Source organism: Trachinotus anak, unplaced genomic scaffold, assembly GCF_046630095.1.
Source record: "Trachinotus anak isolate AG129_WGS33_773 ecotype Australia unplaced genomic scaffold, CSIRO_AGI_Tana_v1 ptg000020l, whole genome shotgun sequence".
NCBI lineage: Eukaryota > Metazoa > Chordata > Actinopteri > Carangiformes > Carangidae > Trachinotus > Trachinotus anak.
In genome coordinates this window covers 2,036,947-2,053,735 of record NW_027273871.1, presented here as the reverse complement: position 1 = coordinate 2,053,735, position 16,789 = coordinate 2,036,947, and the positions used below count along the sequence as shown (strand labels likewise).

The following is a 16,789-nucleotide window of genomic DNA, read 5'->3' as shown; positions in this document are numbered from 1 at the left end:
TTAGGCATGTAACCATATGCAGATAATTTGGTTATATGTAGTATTTATTTTGTTTTGTTTCTTGTAATAATTTGGATTATCTGGGTGTATTAATGGATTCCATCACATTTTTATTGTGTCATCATTTGCATGGGCAAAATTAATCTCTGCTCAATAATTAATTTCTCAGAAATATTTCAGGTCTGTCCTTTTTTTTTTTTCAATGCTTCATTTTGTGATCTAGGGACAACGGATGTAAATTTGCATTTCTGATACAATCCAGCATGTTTACCTCATGTATTTAGTACTGATGTTCATTAATATGTATTGTTCCTACCAAATAAATAAATTAATTAAAAAAATCTAAATGTATGCATAAGACCTCTGGGTTCTGCATGTATCTACTCCAAGGCTTAAGATAATGAAAATATAAATATATAGGACTTTCAGCACAGCACAACTATAGGCTTTCTTCACAGTAGACATTTTGACACACCGCAGGGGGAAAAGCACAGGTCTAAATAATAAAATGAATGATGGCTGAATTCCATTTAGTTGCTTTGGTTTCAGGGTCTTGTTACTGCGCGTGCTGGCTCACTGTCGTAGTCAAAGCTTACTGGGCCACTTGGATAATAGAGGATTTGTTAATGTTTCAGTAACATTAACACGTTAACATTAACACGTACAAGTCAAAATGTCGGATGTTAATTTTCCACATTAATGAGTTAAAAACATTGACTTCAAAACTGTTTTAATGATGGATGATGAGAAAGTCATTTGTGTTATGTCGATTATGTATTTACTACATTTGCTCCAACACTAAAACACTGATGCTTTGCTACTTAAACAGAAGCTACAAAAGCCCTACAACAGGCATTGGAGAAAAAAAAAAAAGTTTACACAAATACAGAAACATCAACTGCTGATGGAAGTTGTATAAGCCTATCTGAAAAGGTACAGGACAAATAAATAGTAGCATAGCCATTTCTACATATAGTACTGTACTATTTCAAATCCTTAACAAACTGTGGTGAGTGAATGATGAATTGTGTATGATGTAACAGAACAGAGGACAGAGGTGTAGATTATCAATTTTGAGCATCAAGACAGTGTCTCAAAAGCACACAGAAATATACACTGAATTAATTCAGCATCTCCTAAACTGTCTCCCAAAGCAACGAAGAGCAAGCAAGAGCACAAACACTACCTTTGTGTTCATGTTTGTTGGTGATGTGTCAGTGAGGTGTTCTTTGAACTAAATTTTTAGATGGAAATTTCACAGGTATTATGTATAGTATTATGCTACATGTATTTTATTACAACTAAAGAAAACTGGATAAGTGACCTTGAAAAATCTTGAAGAGGAAAACAGATAATGGAAAAGGATAATGATTAAAACATTTTTTGAAAATGTTAACTGCTGTGGTGTTATGAACTGAAAATGCACAAAAAGACTGACAAACACCATTGGTACTCAATAATAAAGTATCTGCAAAGTCACAGTCAAGGACCAATCCACCTCCAAACATCATGGCTGTTTACAGGAGAACTGGGTCAAAATGTATCTGCTGATTTTTGTTTCATACTGTTTTAAGTGATAGATGGGTGTATTTTTGCTCAAAGGACAAAGTCCCATAAAGTTAGTCGATGTAGCATAATTTTGTTGAACTGAAAACTCACCACAAGCCAACTAACCAGTCTTGATATATCAAATTTCACACGTTATACTGCTCAGAAACACAAATTATTATTTACAAATACCAGACCAGATTAAAAAAAAAAAAAGATTCAATAAATTATGGTTCACACTGGAAAACTTTGCAGATGCTTATTATCAGTGCCTAAAATGGAAAAGTGGCCTCCATGATGGAAGCAAAACTTTTTACACATGAAATAAAAAAACAAGTCGAAAAAAGGAAAATAAAATAAACCAATCTTTCTTGTATTTGTTGACTTTTTAAAACATTTTCTCACAATACCCAAACTTAATGTTAGCTTCAAGCTGGAGGACCAACCCAAGTTAGCAAACAGACATAAGGCACTTCCTGGGTGAGCAGAAAATACCATACCTGCTTACGATTTCTTGGTGGTGCTTATATTTCAATAGGGCTGTTGATCAACCCTCACTACAATCAGCCACTTTTTACTGCACTGACACAGATCCTCCAGCTGTGCTTCTCTTTGCCTTCCTTTCTCTCAGCTCTCCTGTAGAGGCCACAGAAGTCTATGAGACTGGGCCCTCAGAGAAGTGTGGAGGTGCCAGTTATGGCCTTCACTACTGATGTCTTTAATCAATTAAATGACCATGAACGTGCTCCCTCTCTCTGGCTCATTCTATCATCACCTCAAATTTTGATACTGCTTGCAGACAGCACACCTACTAACTAGGCGCAGAGGCTCTAGGCTGGACCACACAACTTACAAATCATATCACTCCTTTCTTTACCTCTTTCCTCCCTTCTAGTCCAGCCTCTCTGAGACTTATCAAGTCTCCCTGTTTCTTCCTGGGGAAGCTCACTGATCTTAAAACATACATACACACACACTTCACCACAAGAGGGAAAAGCTCACTGAAACCACCCTGCTCTCACTACATTTGTTTGTATTTCATAAGTAGTGGTTGTTTGCTTTCTTTTTCCATTTCCTCTCCCCTGTTAATCTCCTCCTCTTCTTCCTCTGCTTAAGTGTGTCTTCTCTCCTGGCTGAGTGGCAAGCAGGCTTCAGCGGTTGGGTTCCTTTAATGCCAGCTTTGCTAGGTTCAGCCCACTTTGGCCCAGCTGAGGAAAGCAGGGATGTCTCGTACTGGGACATTGCGAGTCAAAGCTTTGACACGCAGGTTACGGTCGTCTGTAAGGAGTACCACCTCTCTTTGGAGCCTCACTGTCCCATCTGTGTGTGGAGAGAGGGGGGAGGGAAGAGTAGTAAGAGCTAAACTCAGAAGATTTTAGTTACATCAATACATGCAAAGTGTTCATGCACGTCAGGAAATATGAACACTGACAGATAATCAGCGAGAGTCCATGATACATACTTCTCTGATCAGGCATGAAATCTTTTGCTTTGTCTTTGCAGTATTGGAGACAGCAGGACAGAATCACATCATCATTGTTCCCCTGAAGAAGAATAGAAGACTAAGTTACTGCCTCTTGGCACAGTTTGATTTCATTGCACAATCTGAAAGTAAATGACCCACAAGGTAATAAAACAAAATAAAATGAAACAACGCACTTTGGGATACATTTATTTACATGTATTTGGGCTCTCACCTGTTGTCCAGAGGTGTCTTCACTGCGGAAGGCAATAGACTCGAGCTGATTTCCTCTGCTTGTCAGGGCTCTGAGGCATGGTTCCCTGGCTTCAAAGCCTTTCTCTAAGAAAGCCACAGCCAACCGGGCCTTCTCCTGCACAGACCGCACATGTGTCGCACTAACATTATAGTTGCTACGACTGCCAGCGTTGCGCCCTCCTGATCCCACTCCACCACCAAAGATGTCCTGGCCCTTAGCCAAGCCATCCAACTCTGTAATGACTGAGAGAAAGAACATGCAACATAAGTAAACATAAACATTTCCCCTTTTCTACACTGAACGCGAGAGACACTGGGCATTCTTATCATTTCTAACATGTCACAACACCACGATTTAATCCTCCTACCGATGAGTGGCACAACTATAATGTATGTTCCACATTGAAGGAGTTTCTTCAGCCCTTCCAAGTGATCAATGAATCCATTGGTATCTGGAACCAAAAATAGAGGCCTCACTTCCAGCTCCAACTGTCCGCCTGTCTGCAGCACCGCCTGGGAGATACAGACACATTAAACATGATGTTAAATTTAACCCAATGTTTAACACAACATTGTAATCTTACTGTACTATCTTAAGACACAAGCATGACCAGAAAGAAAATTTATCACACACACAATCACACAATGCCAAATCTGAGCATTTCAACTTAACCCATGGGATTTTTATAATTAATGGAAGTCCTTTCAGTAAAAACTTGCAACAAAAATTTGCTTAACCTTTAAAATGAAATGAAAAAGACATACAACTGCTATCTAAATGTATTTCCTTATTTAAATGATTATTGTTAGGTAGGTATGTGTACGGCAGTTTACCTGTATTTTATCCCTGCGCTTCTGTTGCTGTGCCAGTTTGTTGGCGAGGGCATGACGTCGTGCCTTCAGCTGTCTGATGTCATTCTCACTGTCTCCCGCCTCCTCTGCATCCTCCTCTCCTTCTGATGCAGAGAAAGATGACTCTGCCTCGACTATGACATCATCAGCCTGCCAAACAGACACAGACACGTAGCAGCTGATGAGACACATTTTCAGCAATTTGGCACTCACTGTTGCACTCACTCTGCTGAACTGCAGCGAAAATTGAATTCCAGCATTTACATAATTATGAGAGGGTCAAATTTTGAAAGAAAGGAGGGCAATCAGAGATGGAAACAACAGAGGGAGTTAAGAGAACATGTTATTAGAGGGAAAGTAGGAGGAAAATATTCACCTCTTTTTCTGTTAGAGAATCCTGCCTGCTCCTTGTATCCACTGAAGAGTTAGGTGGAGGAGAAGTTGCCACAGAGATGTATTTGCCTCCCTTGAAGGCCAACAGAGGCTCTTCCTGTCCACACAAAGCCTCCAGAAAGTACTTCAGCACTGTCACTCTCTTACAATCTGCTGCTATTGCCTGAGGAAAGACAATGGGAACAGAACATAAGGATGATGAATATGGGTACATGTAAAAGATGACAGACGAATAATCAGTACAATCAGTAGTACATGAGTAGAAGTATGTACCAGAGCATCCATGTTACAGAATAATGAAACACACCTTTGACTTCTACTCACCATGTCAGTGTGTCTGTCTGTGTAACACGGCTCCTGTGGTGCAGCCAGCAGTGGTACAAAACCAGCAAGCATCCTGTCTTCCTTCAGTTGCAGCACAGTCAACTCCTCATCTCCCTCACCTTCATCAGTGTCGACTTTGTAAAGCGGTACCTCCCCGTGGTCCACACGTGCCAGCACATTACACAGGTCAGCCAGGCACTGCCAAACATCAGGGCTGCAACTTGGTAGAAAGGAAAAGCTGGTGTGAAGAACCAGTAGAGGCCATGAGCAGAACCAACAGATTAACCTATTAACAACATTTTAAATGACAATGTGTAATGCAGGACGCTTTGCTTACGGTGATGAACCTAGAGAATTTCCATCTGCACCTCAGCTTCCCTGTGTTTTACAAGGCTTTTTTAAAATGAGTTTCTAGTTAGTGTTTTAGATGTCGGGACCGCAACTTTATGGTCCTGATTCCCTCACCTCTCTCCGTTTCTGGCCACAGCAGACAGCTGTTTACAGTGAAAAAGCTCTATAAACCTACTGTACACTACCTGCTCAGCACCAAACAGCAGACAAACAAAGCTGGTGACTAGCTGGTGAAAATCATGGAACATTTAGCAACTAAAGAGCTAAATATTTTCCTCATCAAAAATAGACCTAAAAGAACAGTCCCTTACATTTATTAGGTGGTCAGAGACATGAGTGTAAATGATGGGTAATGTTGCTCTGTGACTCCTCAATGGTGATCATTTAATTCCCACTGCCCCATAGTACACAAAATGAATTATTGCATGTACTCACTCTATACTGCATGGTGGTGGGTTCCACTGGTCTGGTTGTCCCAACATCCAGTCAGACCAGACCTTGATGCTTGGCAGCATTTCTCTAAGGTCCAGTGGGAAGGCAGAGACCCTCACCATACCATCCAGCTCCTCCCCTTTACTCTCCTCTTCCTCTAAATCGGCCATGGGGACTGGCTCTGAATGAGAGAAAGAGGAGACACTTTTCAAAAACAACACGTAATTGTAAACAAACAAAAACAAATGAAACTTGTGTAAAAAAGGGAACATTACAAGGGGATTAAGTACACAGTTTTCTAATAAGCTCTACAAGTAATCTCCACCAATCTGCTATGAGTAATTTTTGTCTTTAATAGTCAACTGATACAGATAAAAACAATTTAATAAATATTTACAAATGAGTTACATATGTGAGTGGGCCAACCTTAATAAACACTGCTGATCAAATACTTGTGGAGCTTACTGTGTGTGTACCTGCAGGTATATCTCTGAGCAGCTCTGTGCAGCGCTGCACCAGGAGTGCAAACATGCCGAGACCCAGGGCAGTGCTTTGTTCCTGTAAAACGGACCGCACTTCTCCTTCTTCACCTGACAAACAGAGACAAGGATTTTAAAAAGTACTCCTCCAAGACTCTATCAATATTACCAGTGACTTGTGTGCAGCCCCAACATGTGTGTTCATTTTATAATTGTATTCAAGTTGCATTCTCTATTGCACATAATATAGAACTTGCATGTGAGAAGATGAGATATAATGTGTGTCAAAGAGCTATTATCATCTCTGCAATATCCACCCAGACTCCTCAAGTTTAAACTTGCCAACAAGCTTTTTTGTAAATGGAGTCAAGAAATTAATGAAATCCATATTATTAACCTACATAAAAATAAAATGAGTTGTTCACTGGTCATGCAGTGAACAACTCATTTATAATTGAATTAATTTTGGAAATGAACAATACATAAAAAATACATTAAAACTTTGAGGTTTGTTGTGTGATGATGTGTGGGTGTGTGCAGCACTACCTCTGCTGTGGGCATTTTGAATGGTGAACATGTTGATCGTGATGATTTGCAGCATGTGTGTGCTGCCCAGTAGGGAGGGGCCATGCTGGAGCAGTGTCCTGAACTCCTGCAGAACACGACTCGCCACTCCAGGGAATGACTCCATGCTGCATAAGCAAGACACGCATGTTCAATTAAGATAAGGAAAAACAGACTAAGGCACACGCAAAAATACACGTTTTAGGTAAAATTCTCCATCCTTCAAACTCATTCAGTGTATGAATGTAAGACTGGGACAGATGAGACGTCACTCACCCCACTTTAGTGAAGAGCTTTCCATGTGCATGAAGGAAACTCAGAATGAATCTCTTATTTAGCTGGAGTAAAAAAGAGAAGGTAGAAAGAAGAAATTTATTTCTAGTCTTTGTCCGACAGTTTTATTTACCTACAAACTCTACAGCTCATGACAAAAAAAAAAAAAAACACTTCTTCATCCAGTGACAAAGCACATGGAGTGGTTTGGAGCTGATGTCACCATTTAAATGCACCCAGGATTTTGAACAATATGAGTGGGAGGAAATGGACTGAAAGGCTACTGAAGCTGACACAGAGGAGACACAGACAGATGCCTCTCTCAACAGGACACACTGACAAATAGTGGACAGAGACATTGGAGAGAGACAAAATAGTTTTCTTAAAAAGTAAATAAAGTAAAATGGAAAGAGCACAAAGTTCCTTCCCACATTTTAGCAGGATATTTAGAGTTATGTTTAGTATAATCCCAAATACAACATGTCAAAAAATTGTTCCCTCTTAAAAGCACACAGCGTAAGAAATAAAGCCGAACTGATACAGGAATGTGAACAAGAAGATGGTAGAGAAAAATCTGAGCTTTCACTAGAACTCACTCCTGAACACAATAAATTATTCACTGTGTAATGTTCAATAAAGAATCACAACAGAGCCACTACAGCTTAAACCACAGAACACACTAACAGAAACAAGTTATTTGCATCTAGTTTGTAACTAAGCCAGTTGATAAAGTTGGATGCCACCTGAGCATCTCCTATTGCAGGTATTGTGTTGCCCATCAGTCTACACACAATAACCCATAATGACAAAGTGACATTTTGAAAACATTTTTTAAAAAGTATTTACAAAAGTATTCAGCCCCTTAATTCAGTAATTTGTAGAAGCCCTTTGGATTAATCCCTATAACCTTTGCACTTTCCTGGCAGATTCTCTGCCATCTTCAGGTCAAATATCATATTGGGTTTTTCATCTGGACGTTGGCTGGGCCCCTCAGGGACAGTTAGAGACTTGACCCAAAGCCTATCGAGTGTTGACTTGGCACTTTGCTTCGGGTCAATGTCGTGCTTAAGGGTCACTCGTCATCCCAGTCTCAGGTCGTGTGCACTTTGGAGCAGGTTTACTTGAAGGACCTCTCTGTATTTGGCTGCATTCCTTAATTCTGATCAGTCTCCCTGTACCTGTTGTTGTTGCCACAGGCGAACTCAAGTTCAACATACATCTCAAGGATAATTAAAGCAAATCGGATGCCCCTGATTGCAATTTGAGTGCTACAGCAAAGGGTCTGAATACTTTTGTAAATGAGAGATTTAAGTTTCTGATTTTCAATAAATTTCAACAAAATAAATTTCAACAAAATCAACATGTTTTCACTTTGACAGAATGGATTGTTGAGTATCATGAAATAAATAATAATAATAAAATCTAAAAGTTACAATGAAATGATGACTGAGGGACTAAATGAGAAGAGGAAAAATGTAATGCAGAGAAAATAAATAAGCTTTTGAAGAAGAGAGAGAAAACATAAGAAAACAATGTAAGAGACGTCTACAAGCACTAGTGTCGCTGTGCATCAAGAAAATAAACTCTATATAGACTCTGTGTATGAGAGAGAGAAAGGAAGAAAGGGATCTTACATCACTAGCGCTGAGACTACCCAGCTCTCCATCCTGTTCAGAGTCTCTGCTGGACTCGCTACCTCCTCTCTGTGAGGATGGGGTTGCTGCTTGTCCGCTGGGGCGAATCCAAACCTCGACACGTGCTCCTTCTTCCCCTCTTCCTCGTCCTCTTACTGCTGGACCCCTGGAGCCTCCTTCATGCTCTTGCCTTCTCCTTCGCTCCAGCTGCTCTGCCTACAAGAACAAAATCTGTAAACAAGGAACACTTGTGCTGCCTTACGTCTCGGCATAATCACCTGATTATAGTAAACTTAACCAGTTATGCTGCAAGATAATTTATTAAGCAAATTATTGCGTTAACACACTAATGCATCTCTGTGATTATATTTTTCTTAACATCCCCTAACATCACTGCTAACAAACCAGAGCAATGGTTCATTTCCCAGAGGGTATCCATGTCAAGGTCAATCATCTGGCACAAGTTAATGACCAAAAGTGTGTGTCTAACCTTACGCTTCGCTTCTTCAAAGAGACTCATCAGACTTTCCTTTGCAGTCAGGATGGGGTTGGAAGCTGCCAAGCTGCGCATGTAATAATACACAGCATCCAACTTCCGCTTCTGTAAGAAGGACAGGTGGGATGAGAGTAAGAGGAAAGAGGTAACCTACACACACCCACACCTGCACACTGGGGGTGGGTGCAAACAGATCATAGCACAAAACATAGTTGCATTTTTCTATTATCCTCGCAACATGGCCAGAAAAATACAATCAGTCATAAAAAAATCAAAACCCAATTACTCTAATGCCAATGATCTAATTATGATTATACATAATGTTTGCAGCTAAATATTTAACTTTCAATTTTCCTTCACTACTCACTAAATATCACTTACTGTATAGACTGCTAGCAGAGCCAGTTGGTTATATGGTCGTCCGTTTTTGGGAGCAATCTGCTGGGCTTTCAGGTACCAGCTTAGAAGAAACGGAAATGTGTAGTCATGAGTTATTATCAGAGAAATTTTCTGCATCTGCTTTTTGCCCTCATCTAATCAGTAATATACAGCTGGGAAGGATCAGTCTCTATTATGGTACTAAGTCTTTAGCAGGCAGTGTCTCAGGAAAAAGAAGTCTGAGACTGAGAAAGTTATGAGATGCATTAAACTGTCAGAGATTGAGCCTTGTACAAGAATTTTCAAAAATAATCAGGACTAAATGAAAACCAGTTCTCTGGGGAAAATTAAAGAGATGGAAAAATTGTCCCATAGCAAAAAGGTTAGTTATGATCATTCGCTTTTGGACTTAAGATTTACCAGACACATTTTTAATGTTGCCTATTGACTCATTGAAAATGAGTAACTCAAGTCCTACCTTTAAGGCTAATACACATCCTATGCTCTTGAATGTGTTTAAGAAATATCATGATACCTAGAGACTGCTCAAATTACAACCTACCTGCGAGCCTTGCCATAGTTGGCTGAGTCGCTGGCTTGTTCCCGGTAACGTGCAATATCTCCCTGACAAATCATGCAGCGTTGAGCACTGATAAGCGCATACTTTACCTGAAAAAAACAAAAATACAAGAAAAATTTGAACTGTTCACTACATACAAAGTTCAGTTAAAGCATAATCACAAGTAGTAAGCAACTAAGCTGCTGTCAGCAACTATATTGCTAATAACATGGTAATCTGACCTTGTTCAACGAATGCAACACATTATAAATTATAATTAAATTATATAAATGTAACATGTTATAAATTGTGTGACTGCTACAATAATACTTAAAAAAAAAAAAAACATACATCTCTGAACACATGTTAAGTGCCCACACAAACACACACAGACCAAAAGGAATATTGCTGTACCGTTTTGCGTAATGCCCGCGCCCTGATAGCCATGCCATCCATGTAATCCTCTAACTTAAATTGGTACACTGTCTGCAGTTTCTGCAGCAGCGCATCAAAGAACAGTGCTCCCTGTGACAACAGACCATGATCACAATAAACAAGTGAAGTTACAGTGGAGAAAAAAATTGACTGAAATTATTGTAATGTGTCACCTCTACAAGAAATCAAAACTGTAAAATGGTTCAACACAAATATTTTCAAGCTTCATAGCAAACATCTGAATACTGTATTGTTTACTAATATGCAGTTTTGTGTTTACTGGTCCAAGTGTTTACCCAAATACTAGACAAGATCACGACTCTACAGCCCAGCCCTTAGGTACAGGATAGTTACACATTTTTGGTTCTTCAGCTCTGTGCTTCAGTGACATAAAATAATGGATATTACATTAAAGCTCATAAAGCTCAGCAGAGGATGTATTTCCTGAGGCAATTGAAGAAGTTCAACCTGCCAAGGACTATGATGGTGAACTTCTACACCTCCATCATTGAGTCCATCCTCACCTCCTCCATCACCATCTGGTACGCTGCTGCCACGGAGAGGGACAATAACAGACTGCAGCGTATCATCCACTCTGCTGAGAAGGTGATTGGCTGCAATCTTCCGTCCCTCCAGGACCTGTACACCTCAAGGACTCTGAGGCGTGCAGGGAAGATTGTAGCTGACTCCTCCCACCCTGGACACAAACTCTTTGAGACACTCCCCTCTGGCAGGAGGCTGCGGTCCTTCAGGACCAAAACCTCTCGCCACAAAAATAGCTTCTTCCCATCTGCTATTAGCCTCATCAACAAGGCTAGAGAGCCCCACTGTTGCTGATCAATTGCACCAATCACCAGAAAAAATTCCTTGTATGTGAAAACATACTTGGCAATAAAACTGATTCTGATTCTGATTCTGATTAAAGTGCCAAGTCTAAGCTTTAATTTGAGTGGGTTAATGCCAATACTGAAAGAGCTATGAGTAAGATATAGCCCTTTTAGCACATAGTGCCCAAATTGCAAGGGCTCCAAAGTAATCGGACACTTAGCTACTAAATGTGTCTTGGACAGCTGGTTGTCACTTCAATGCATGCACAAAACAGCTCACATGTGACTCAGAACTTGATGGAGAGTCAAGAGTTGCCATTTAGATTAAGGTGGAGTTCTCTGTTAATATAAGGGGTAAAGAGGTGACCATGCAGGTGAAGAGGATGAGTATGTTTAAAAAAGCAAAAAACAGATAGATAAAAAATAAAATTTACAACCCAAAGCCACCGCCTTTTCTGTCAAACATGGCAGTGGTTCTGTTGTAGTTAACTAGTAAATTGGCATTTATTGATGATTTCACTGCCGATGGAAGCAACAGGTTGAATGCAGAGGTATACACGAGAATTCTGTGCTCAGATTCAGCTTGGCACTTTCATGTAGTAGGGCCAAAATGTGTAACTGTCCAAGTACTTGTGGCCTGTGCTGTATATCTAATGAATCTTGACGTATGTTCAAGCAAGAATATGAACCCTGCACACAGATCTTCAATGCTAGATATGCACCTCCCATCTTCCCACCTCGCAATAACCTCTACATATTCGTTACCTCATCAAGCAGTGTGAGCAACATGTTCCTGATGTGAGGGGTGTTGTCATAGGCCGGGTCTTTGAGTAGCTGCCGGAAGCGCTCTATGACCTGGTAAAAGACATTCTTCCACAAAGCCTGATCCACGTTCTGAGAGTCTGAGAACTCGATGTCTGTGAGGATGACCTGCTCGTATATCCCTAAAAGGTCAGCTCTAGAAAACAGAAGGGCATGACAGGACAGTGCTTTGTCAATGTCTATTGACTCAGATCCGTTAAGGTTCTTATTAATTAGTCCAAGGGCCAATTGACAGCCAAACAAGTAGTATAAGACAAAAGAGTAGAACATTAAATCCTCACCTGAGCTGGGCCATGCGATCCAGTCCATCAGCACTCACTCTGTCCCTGGAGAGCAGGTTACTAAGCTGGAGTTCATGTGCATCTGCAGCCCTCAACAGCCTCCCCAACTCCCCCCTGGCTTGTTGCTCCACCTCTTCAAATGTCAAACCACCTCCTCCTCCTGGCTGAGAATAAGCTGCTCCCCTGTAACCCCCACAGATCTGTCCCACACCCGGGCCTGGGTACATACCATTAGGGGGAGCCATTTGGTAGGGCCCCATATGATAAGAATATGGATAGCGCTGGTTGGTGGTGGTGCCAGGATTATGTGTGTTGTTGGTGGACATGGGATAGCAGTAGGGGTTGTCAGAGTTTTGGAATTTGTAGTAGGCCATGGCAGCAGCCTGCTGGGACCGAAGGTGCTCACCCTGCGGGACTGGAGGACTGCCTGCTACTTCATCATCAGTGTCCAGAAAGTGAAGTTGTCCATATCCTGTCCCTGTCTGAAGATATACAGGCTGTTGTAGAGACTTATGCTGTGATGACTGGGTGCTGGTAAGGGCAGGTTTCTGGTCTGGGTTATTGGGATCCCAGAGTCGTCTGACTCCTCCTCCTCTGCCTCCTCTACTACTGCAAGCTGCTCCTCCCCTAATTCCACCAAAAAGAAGTCTTTGCCCAACTTCAGGTGTATTAGAGATGTCTGTGCGGGATGGAAGCACCAGGATACCCCCACCTCTGCCACGAGGAACCAAGCCTTTCTTGCATTGCTGTGCATCCCCACTGTGTGATGAGATACCCGAATGTTTTTCAAGAGAAACCCTTAGGATTCCTCGACCTCCACCTTTGTTTCCCTTTGGTCTGTTCCTTTCTTCCCTTCGCTTCATTGTACTTAGCTCCTCCTCCCCTCCTCTTCTTCTCCTCCTTCTATCTTCTGCTATGTCACTCATCTCACTCCCTTCCTGTGATTCTGAAGATGATTCCCCGTTGGTTGTCCAGCTTTGTAAATGACTCCTTCGTCCTTCCCCACTATTAGCTATCTCTTCTTTGTTACTGTGCTTAGGATGCAAGCGTGGCCACCTGGTACTTTCCACATCCATCCCTAGTCCTGGACCATCCAGGCTGGTCACACTGCTGGTAGAGCTACTGCTGTAAGTTCGATTCCGTGGACGCCGAATATCTGATTTGGAATATCGTTTTGAGGATAATGATGTGATGTTTGCATTGGATTTGTTTCTATCAACTCTTTCTAGAGTCCTGTCTACATTTTTTTCTGTCTTAGCATCTTTCTCCACTTCTCTAGACTGGTTGTTGTTGTTGTTGTCTCCTCTCCTGTTTTCTCTGCAACTCTCTCTTCCTTTGCTTTGGTGTGCCTCTCCTGTCCTTCCTGGTTTGTTATCCCTATCTGCTTCTGCTGCTCTTCTGTCTCTCTCTTTCTCAAGTTTACCATGGTCACTCTTCCCTCCAACACTTACATCATGTTCTCCTCTTCTGGAATCCTGATTCCTCTCTTTTTCCTTCTCTCCTCCTCTTCTCCTGCGGTTTCCCTTTTCCTTCTTCTTTTCTGTCTTTTCTTCCTCCTCTTTTGTTCCTTCCCCCTGGCCTCGTCTTCCCTTGTCAGTAATTTCCCCTCTCCTGCAGCTTAACTCTTCAACATCTTGGCCTTCATATCCCACTTTACCCTTTTCTTTGACACTGAGTTTTTCTACTTTGCTGGTAATTTTCTCCACTGAGGCATCAGAGGGTAATGGAGGTTTCTGAACACCTCGACTTCCTTGCTTTCTGTTTGTCTCACTGGATTTTACATTTTCCTGTATACCCTTTACTTCTTTACCCTTCCCTCCCCGCTTCTGTGTAGATGTTTTTTTGTTCCCTTCCATTTCCCCTGTACTCAACTGGAATTCTGACTCAGTTTTCTGCTCATGCATCCTAGGAGGAGGTTTATCCTGGTCTCTTCCAACCCCACAATCCTTTCCCTGAATGTTCCTTCGGCTCCCAGGTTGATAAAATTCTCGATCGGGTTTGCGGGCTTTCTTTGCCGGTTTAGCAGCTTCAGCAGGTTCCCCATGTTCTGTGTAATTTTCAACAAAACCTTTTTCTTGATTTACTTCCATTTTAGCCTGTGAGTGGCTGCTCTTTCTAGAGTTCTGAGTGTTACTATTTTCAACTCTCATCCTGTCTTCTTCTCTTTTTTCAGCACTCATCCCAGCATCTTCACACTCTAAAACTTTTTCAGAGAAACTGTTTTTCTCACCCTGCAATGGTTTATCGTGCTCATGTACAAAAGTGCCCAGGGGATCACTTTGACCAGCTTCTCCTTCCTCACTGTCACGATGACGCCGTGAATGCCCAGGTACAGGCTGGTAGCGCTGCAGATCAGGGCGCTTTCCTTCACGTCTCCTATGTTGCTTGGGTACACATTGTTCCTCTGGAGAGAGATAAAAAACACAGAGAGAAGAAATTAAGAAGTTGAAAGTCAAAGTCAGGCATTAACACAGTATATGGAGTATGGGTATTAAAAAATATTGCCTCAAATTTTGTTTCTCTTCATGTCAAGAAATCCAATGCAAAGACCAAATACAAAATGCTTCAGACTGTCACTCAGTACTTTCCAAATTCACTGCCTTGTCTGTGGTGCTAAACCCCAAGCCCATTAATTCCCCAAAAAATGGATCTTCTAAAAAAAAAAAAGGCCTCAGTAAATTACATAATCTCCTGGGCACTGTAGTTTGGAGAAAAGCTTTCTTAAACTGGAGTAAATAGTGCACTTGTTAGGGGACAATTTTCAGCTGTGATTGGTATGCACTTGGCACTCCAGTATAAATGACAGCAGAACGTAGTATGCTGAACGGACTCAAGGAACATGTCATCCAGTTTAAGTGTGTCTATTTTATGTGTTTTTTGAACAACAATGAAGGGCTCCTGCATGGAGGGATATGCTACATCAAGCTCTTCATTTGGGATTTGTTGACAATAATAAAATAAAGAATATCACTTGCCTTATCCTTTTAAGATACAACAATTAAAGTTTTGCCTGTTTGGATCCAAGTTACTGGAATTGGAGCAGAGATGGAAAAGAGACATGTTTATACTGACACACTAAAGCTAACGTCACCCACTGCATTGATTACACATGCAAAAAGTAATCTATTTTACAAAGACAACCAAACTACCTCACAGTAAACGTCAAGAGAGCATTCCCTTGGTGTACTTTTGACAAAGTACTCAAGGGAACAGCAGCTATAAATAAACCTGAAATATTTCCCCCACAACATAAGAAATGCACACACCAGTGTTCAGACTACTATTTATTTTCAGTTTTCAAATTAAACCCCTGTACATATACACACAAAGACACATAAACCTAATGTTTAGTTGACGTTAGCCAAGTTCTCTAACGTTAACCGATGAGTCGAGCTTTTCGGTCCTAACGCAATTTAACGTCACATAATATTAAAACACATTCTTTATGCTAGTGTACTCAAAGTGTAATGAGTAAACATAAAAAAATGGTAAGAAGGATTTACAAACGGGGTTAAATTGAGACAAACAGTCGTAAATAAATTACAGTTGAAACGGTTTGAAACAAACCGCGCGGGACCAAAGAATAGACAGATAGCTAAGTTAGCTAGCTAACAACATTAGCTCGGTACAAACTTAGCAACTCCGTACGCTACTTTCAGCTGACTTGAAATACTTCTTCGACTGAATTTATCGACTTTTTCGCGAATGCACCCCTCCCCAGTATCTGGTTCGTTTCCCCTCACCTTTCTGACAGTCGGTTGCATTAACTGTATTCGACGCTTCAGCTCGGAGTTCCGCAGCTGAGATTCGCACTCGGTCCAGTTCGTTCGCCATCTTTGCTTTGACTAAAACAAACACAACAAGTATGGAAGCCCAGCGGGGTCAAACATGGTCACCGCATGACGAAGGCATCGAAGGCAGCTGGGTAATAGAGTATGATAATGTAATTCGCCGAGTTTATTCATCCGTTTTCAGATCTTTTACTTAAGTACGTATTTAAATAACAGAGTTTTGTAGGTTATACGTAAAAGTACTGTATTTAAGATTTTTTCACTACTTTTTTATTATTATGTATTTATTATAGAGATGTTCTTTGACAGAAAGGTTTTTGATAATTTTTGCAGAAAGTCTTCCAATCTTGCCCCACACTTATTGCCATTCCAATTGGACTCATGGTTAATTTCAAAGTGACCCACACATTGCCAATGATTCTTATAGGCGTTTTCGGTTTCAATGTGATAAAATGTGTATTGTTCTGAAATGTGCAGTTATGTAATTTTTACGTAGGCCTTGACCTACATATGAGGTCTGGGGGAAGGGGGCTTATATGCCTGCACATTATATAAAGAAACAGACAGGCAGATATACTGCCTACATACAAACACACCATGCTCAATTCCATACAATATCCACTAGATGTCAGG

At 41.0% G+C, this 16,789-nt stretch overlaps 1 protein-coding gene across 2 annotated transcripts; it reads right to left on the bottom strand.

Moving 5' to 3' along the window:
* Window positions 1-713: 713 nt before the first annotated feature.
* On the bottom strand, window positions 714-16,230 carry smg6 (SMG6 nonsense mediated mRNA decay factor). 2 transcript variants are annotated; one of them, XM_071506391.1, is made up of 19 exons: window positions 16,109-16,230; window positions 12,366-14,769; window positions 12,028-12,220; window positions 10,415-10,525; window positions 10,004-10,110; window positions 9,445-9,523; window positions 9,058-9,168; window positions 8,568-8,783; window positions 6,937-6,998; window positions 6,643-6,788; window positions 6,094-6,207; window positions 5,621-5,798; window positions 4,835-5,072; window positions 4,494-4,673; window positions 4,100-4,267; window positions 3,634-3,778; window positions 3,246-3,508; window positions 3,011-3,092; window positions 714-2,868 (listed from the first exon to the last, which is right to left on the bottom strand). In XM_071506391.1, exons 1-19 carry the CDS (start codon window positions 16,197-16,199, stop codon window positions 2,738-2,740), a joined length of 5,019 nt encoding a protein of 1,672 aa, XP_071362492.1. In that variant the 5' UTR covers window positions 16,200-16,230; the 3' UTR covers window positions 714-2,737. The 2 variants fall into 2 exon arrangements, with proteins under 2 accessions (XP_071362492.1, XP_071362493.1); XM_071506392.1 differs by having other exon boundaries at window positions 4,835-5,054.
* Window positions 16,231-16,789: the final 559 nt, after the last annotated feature.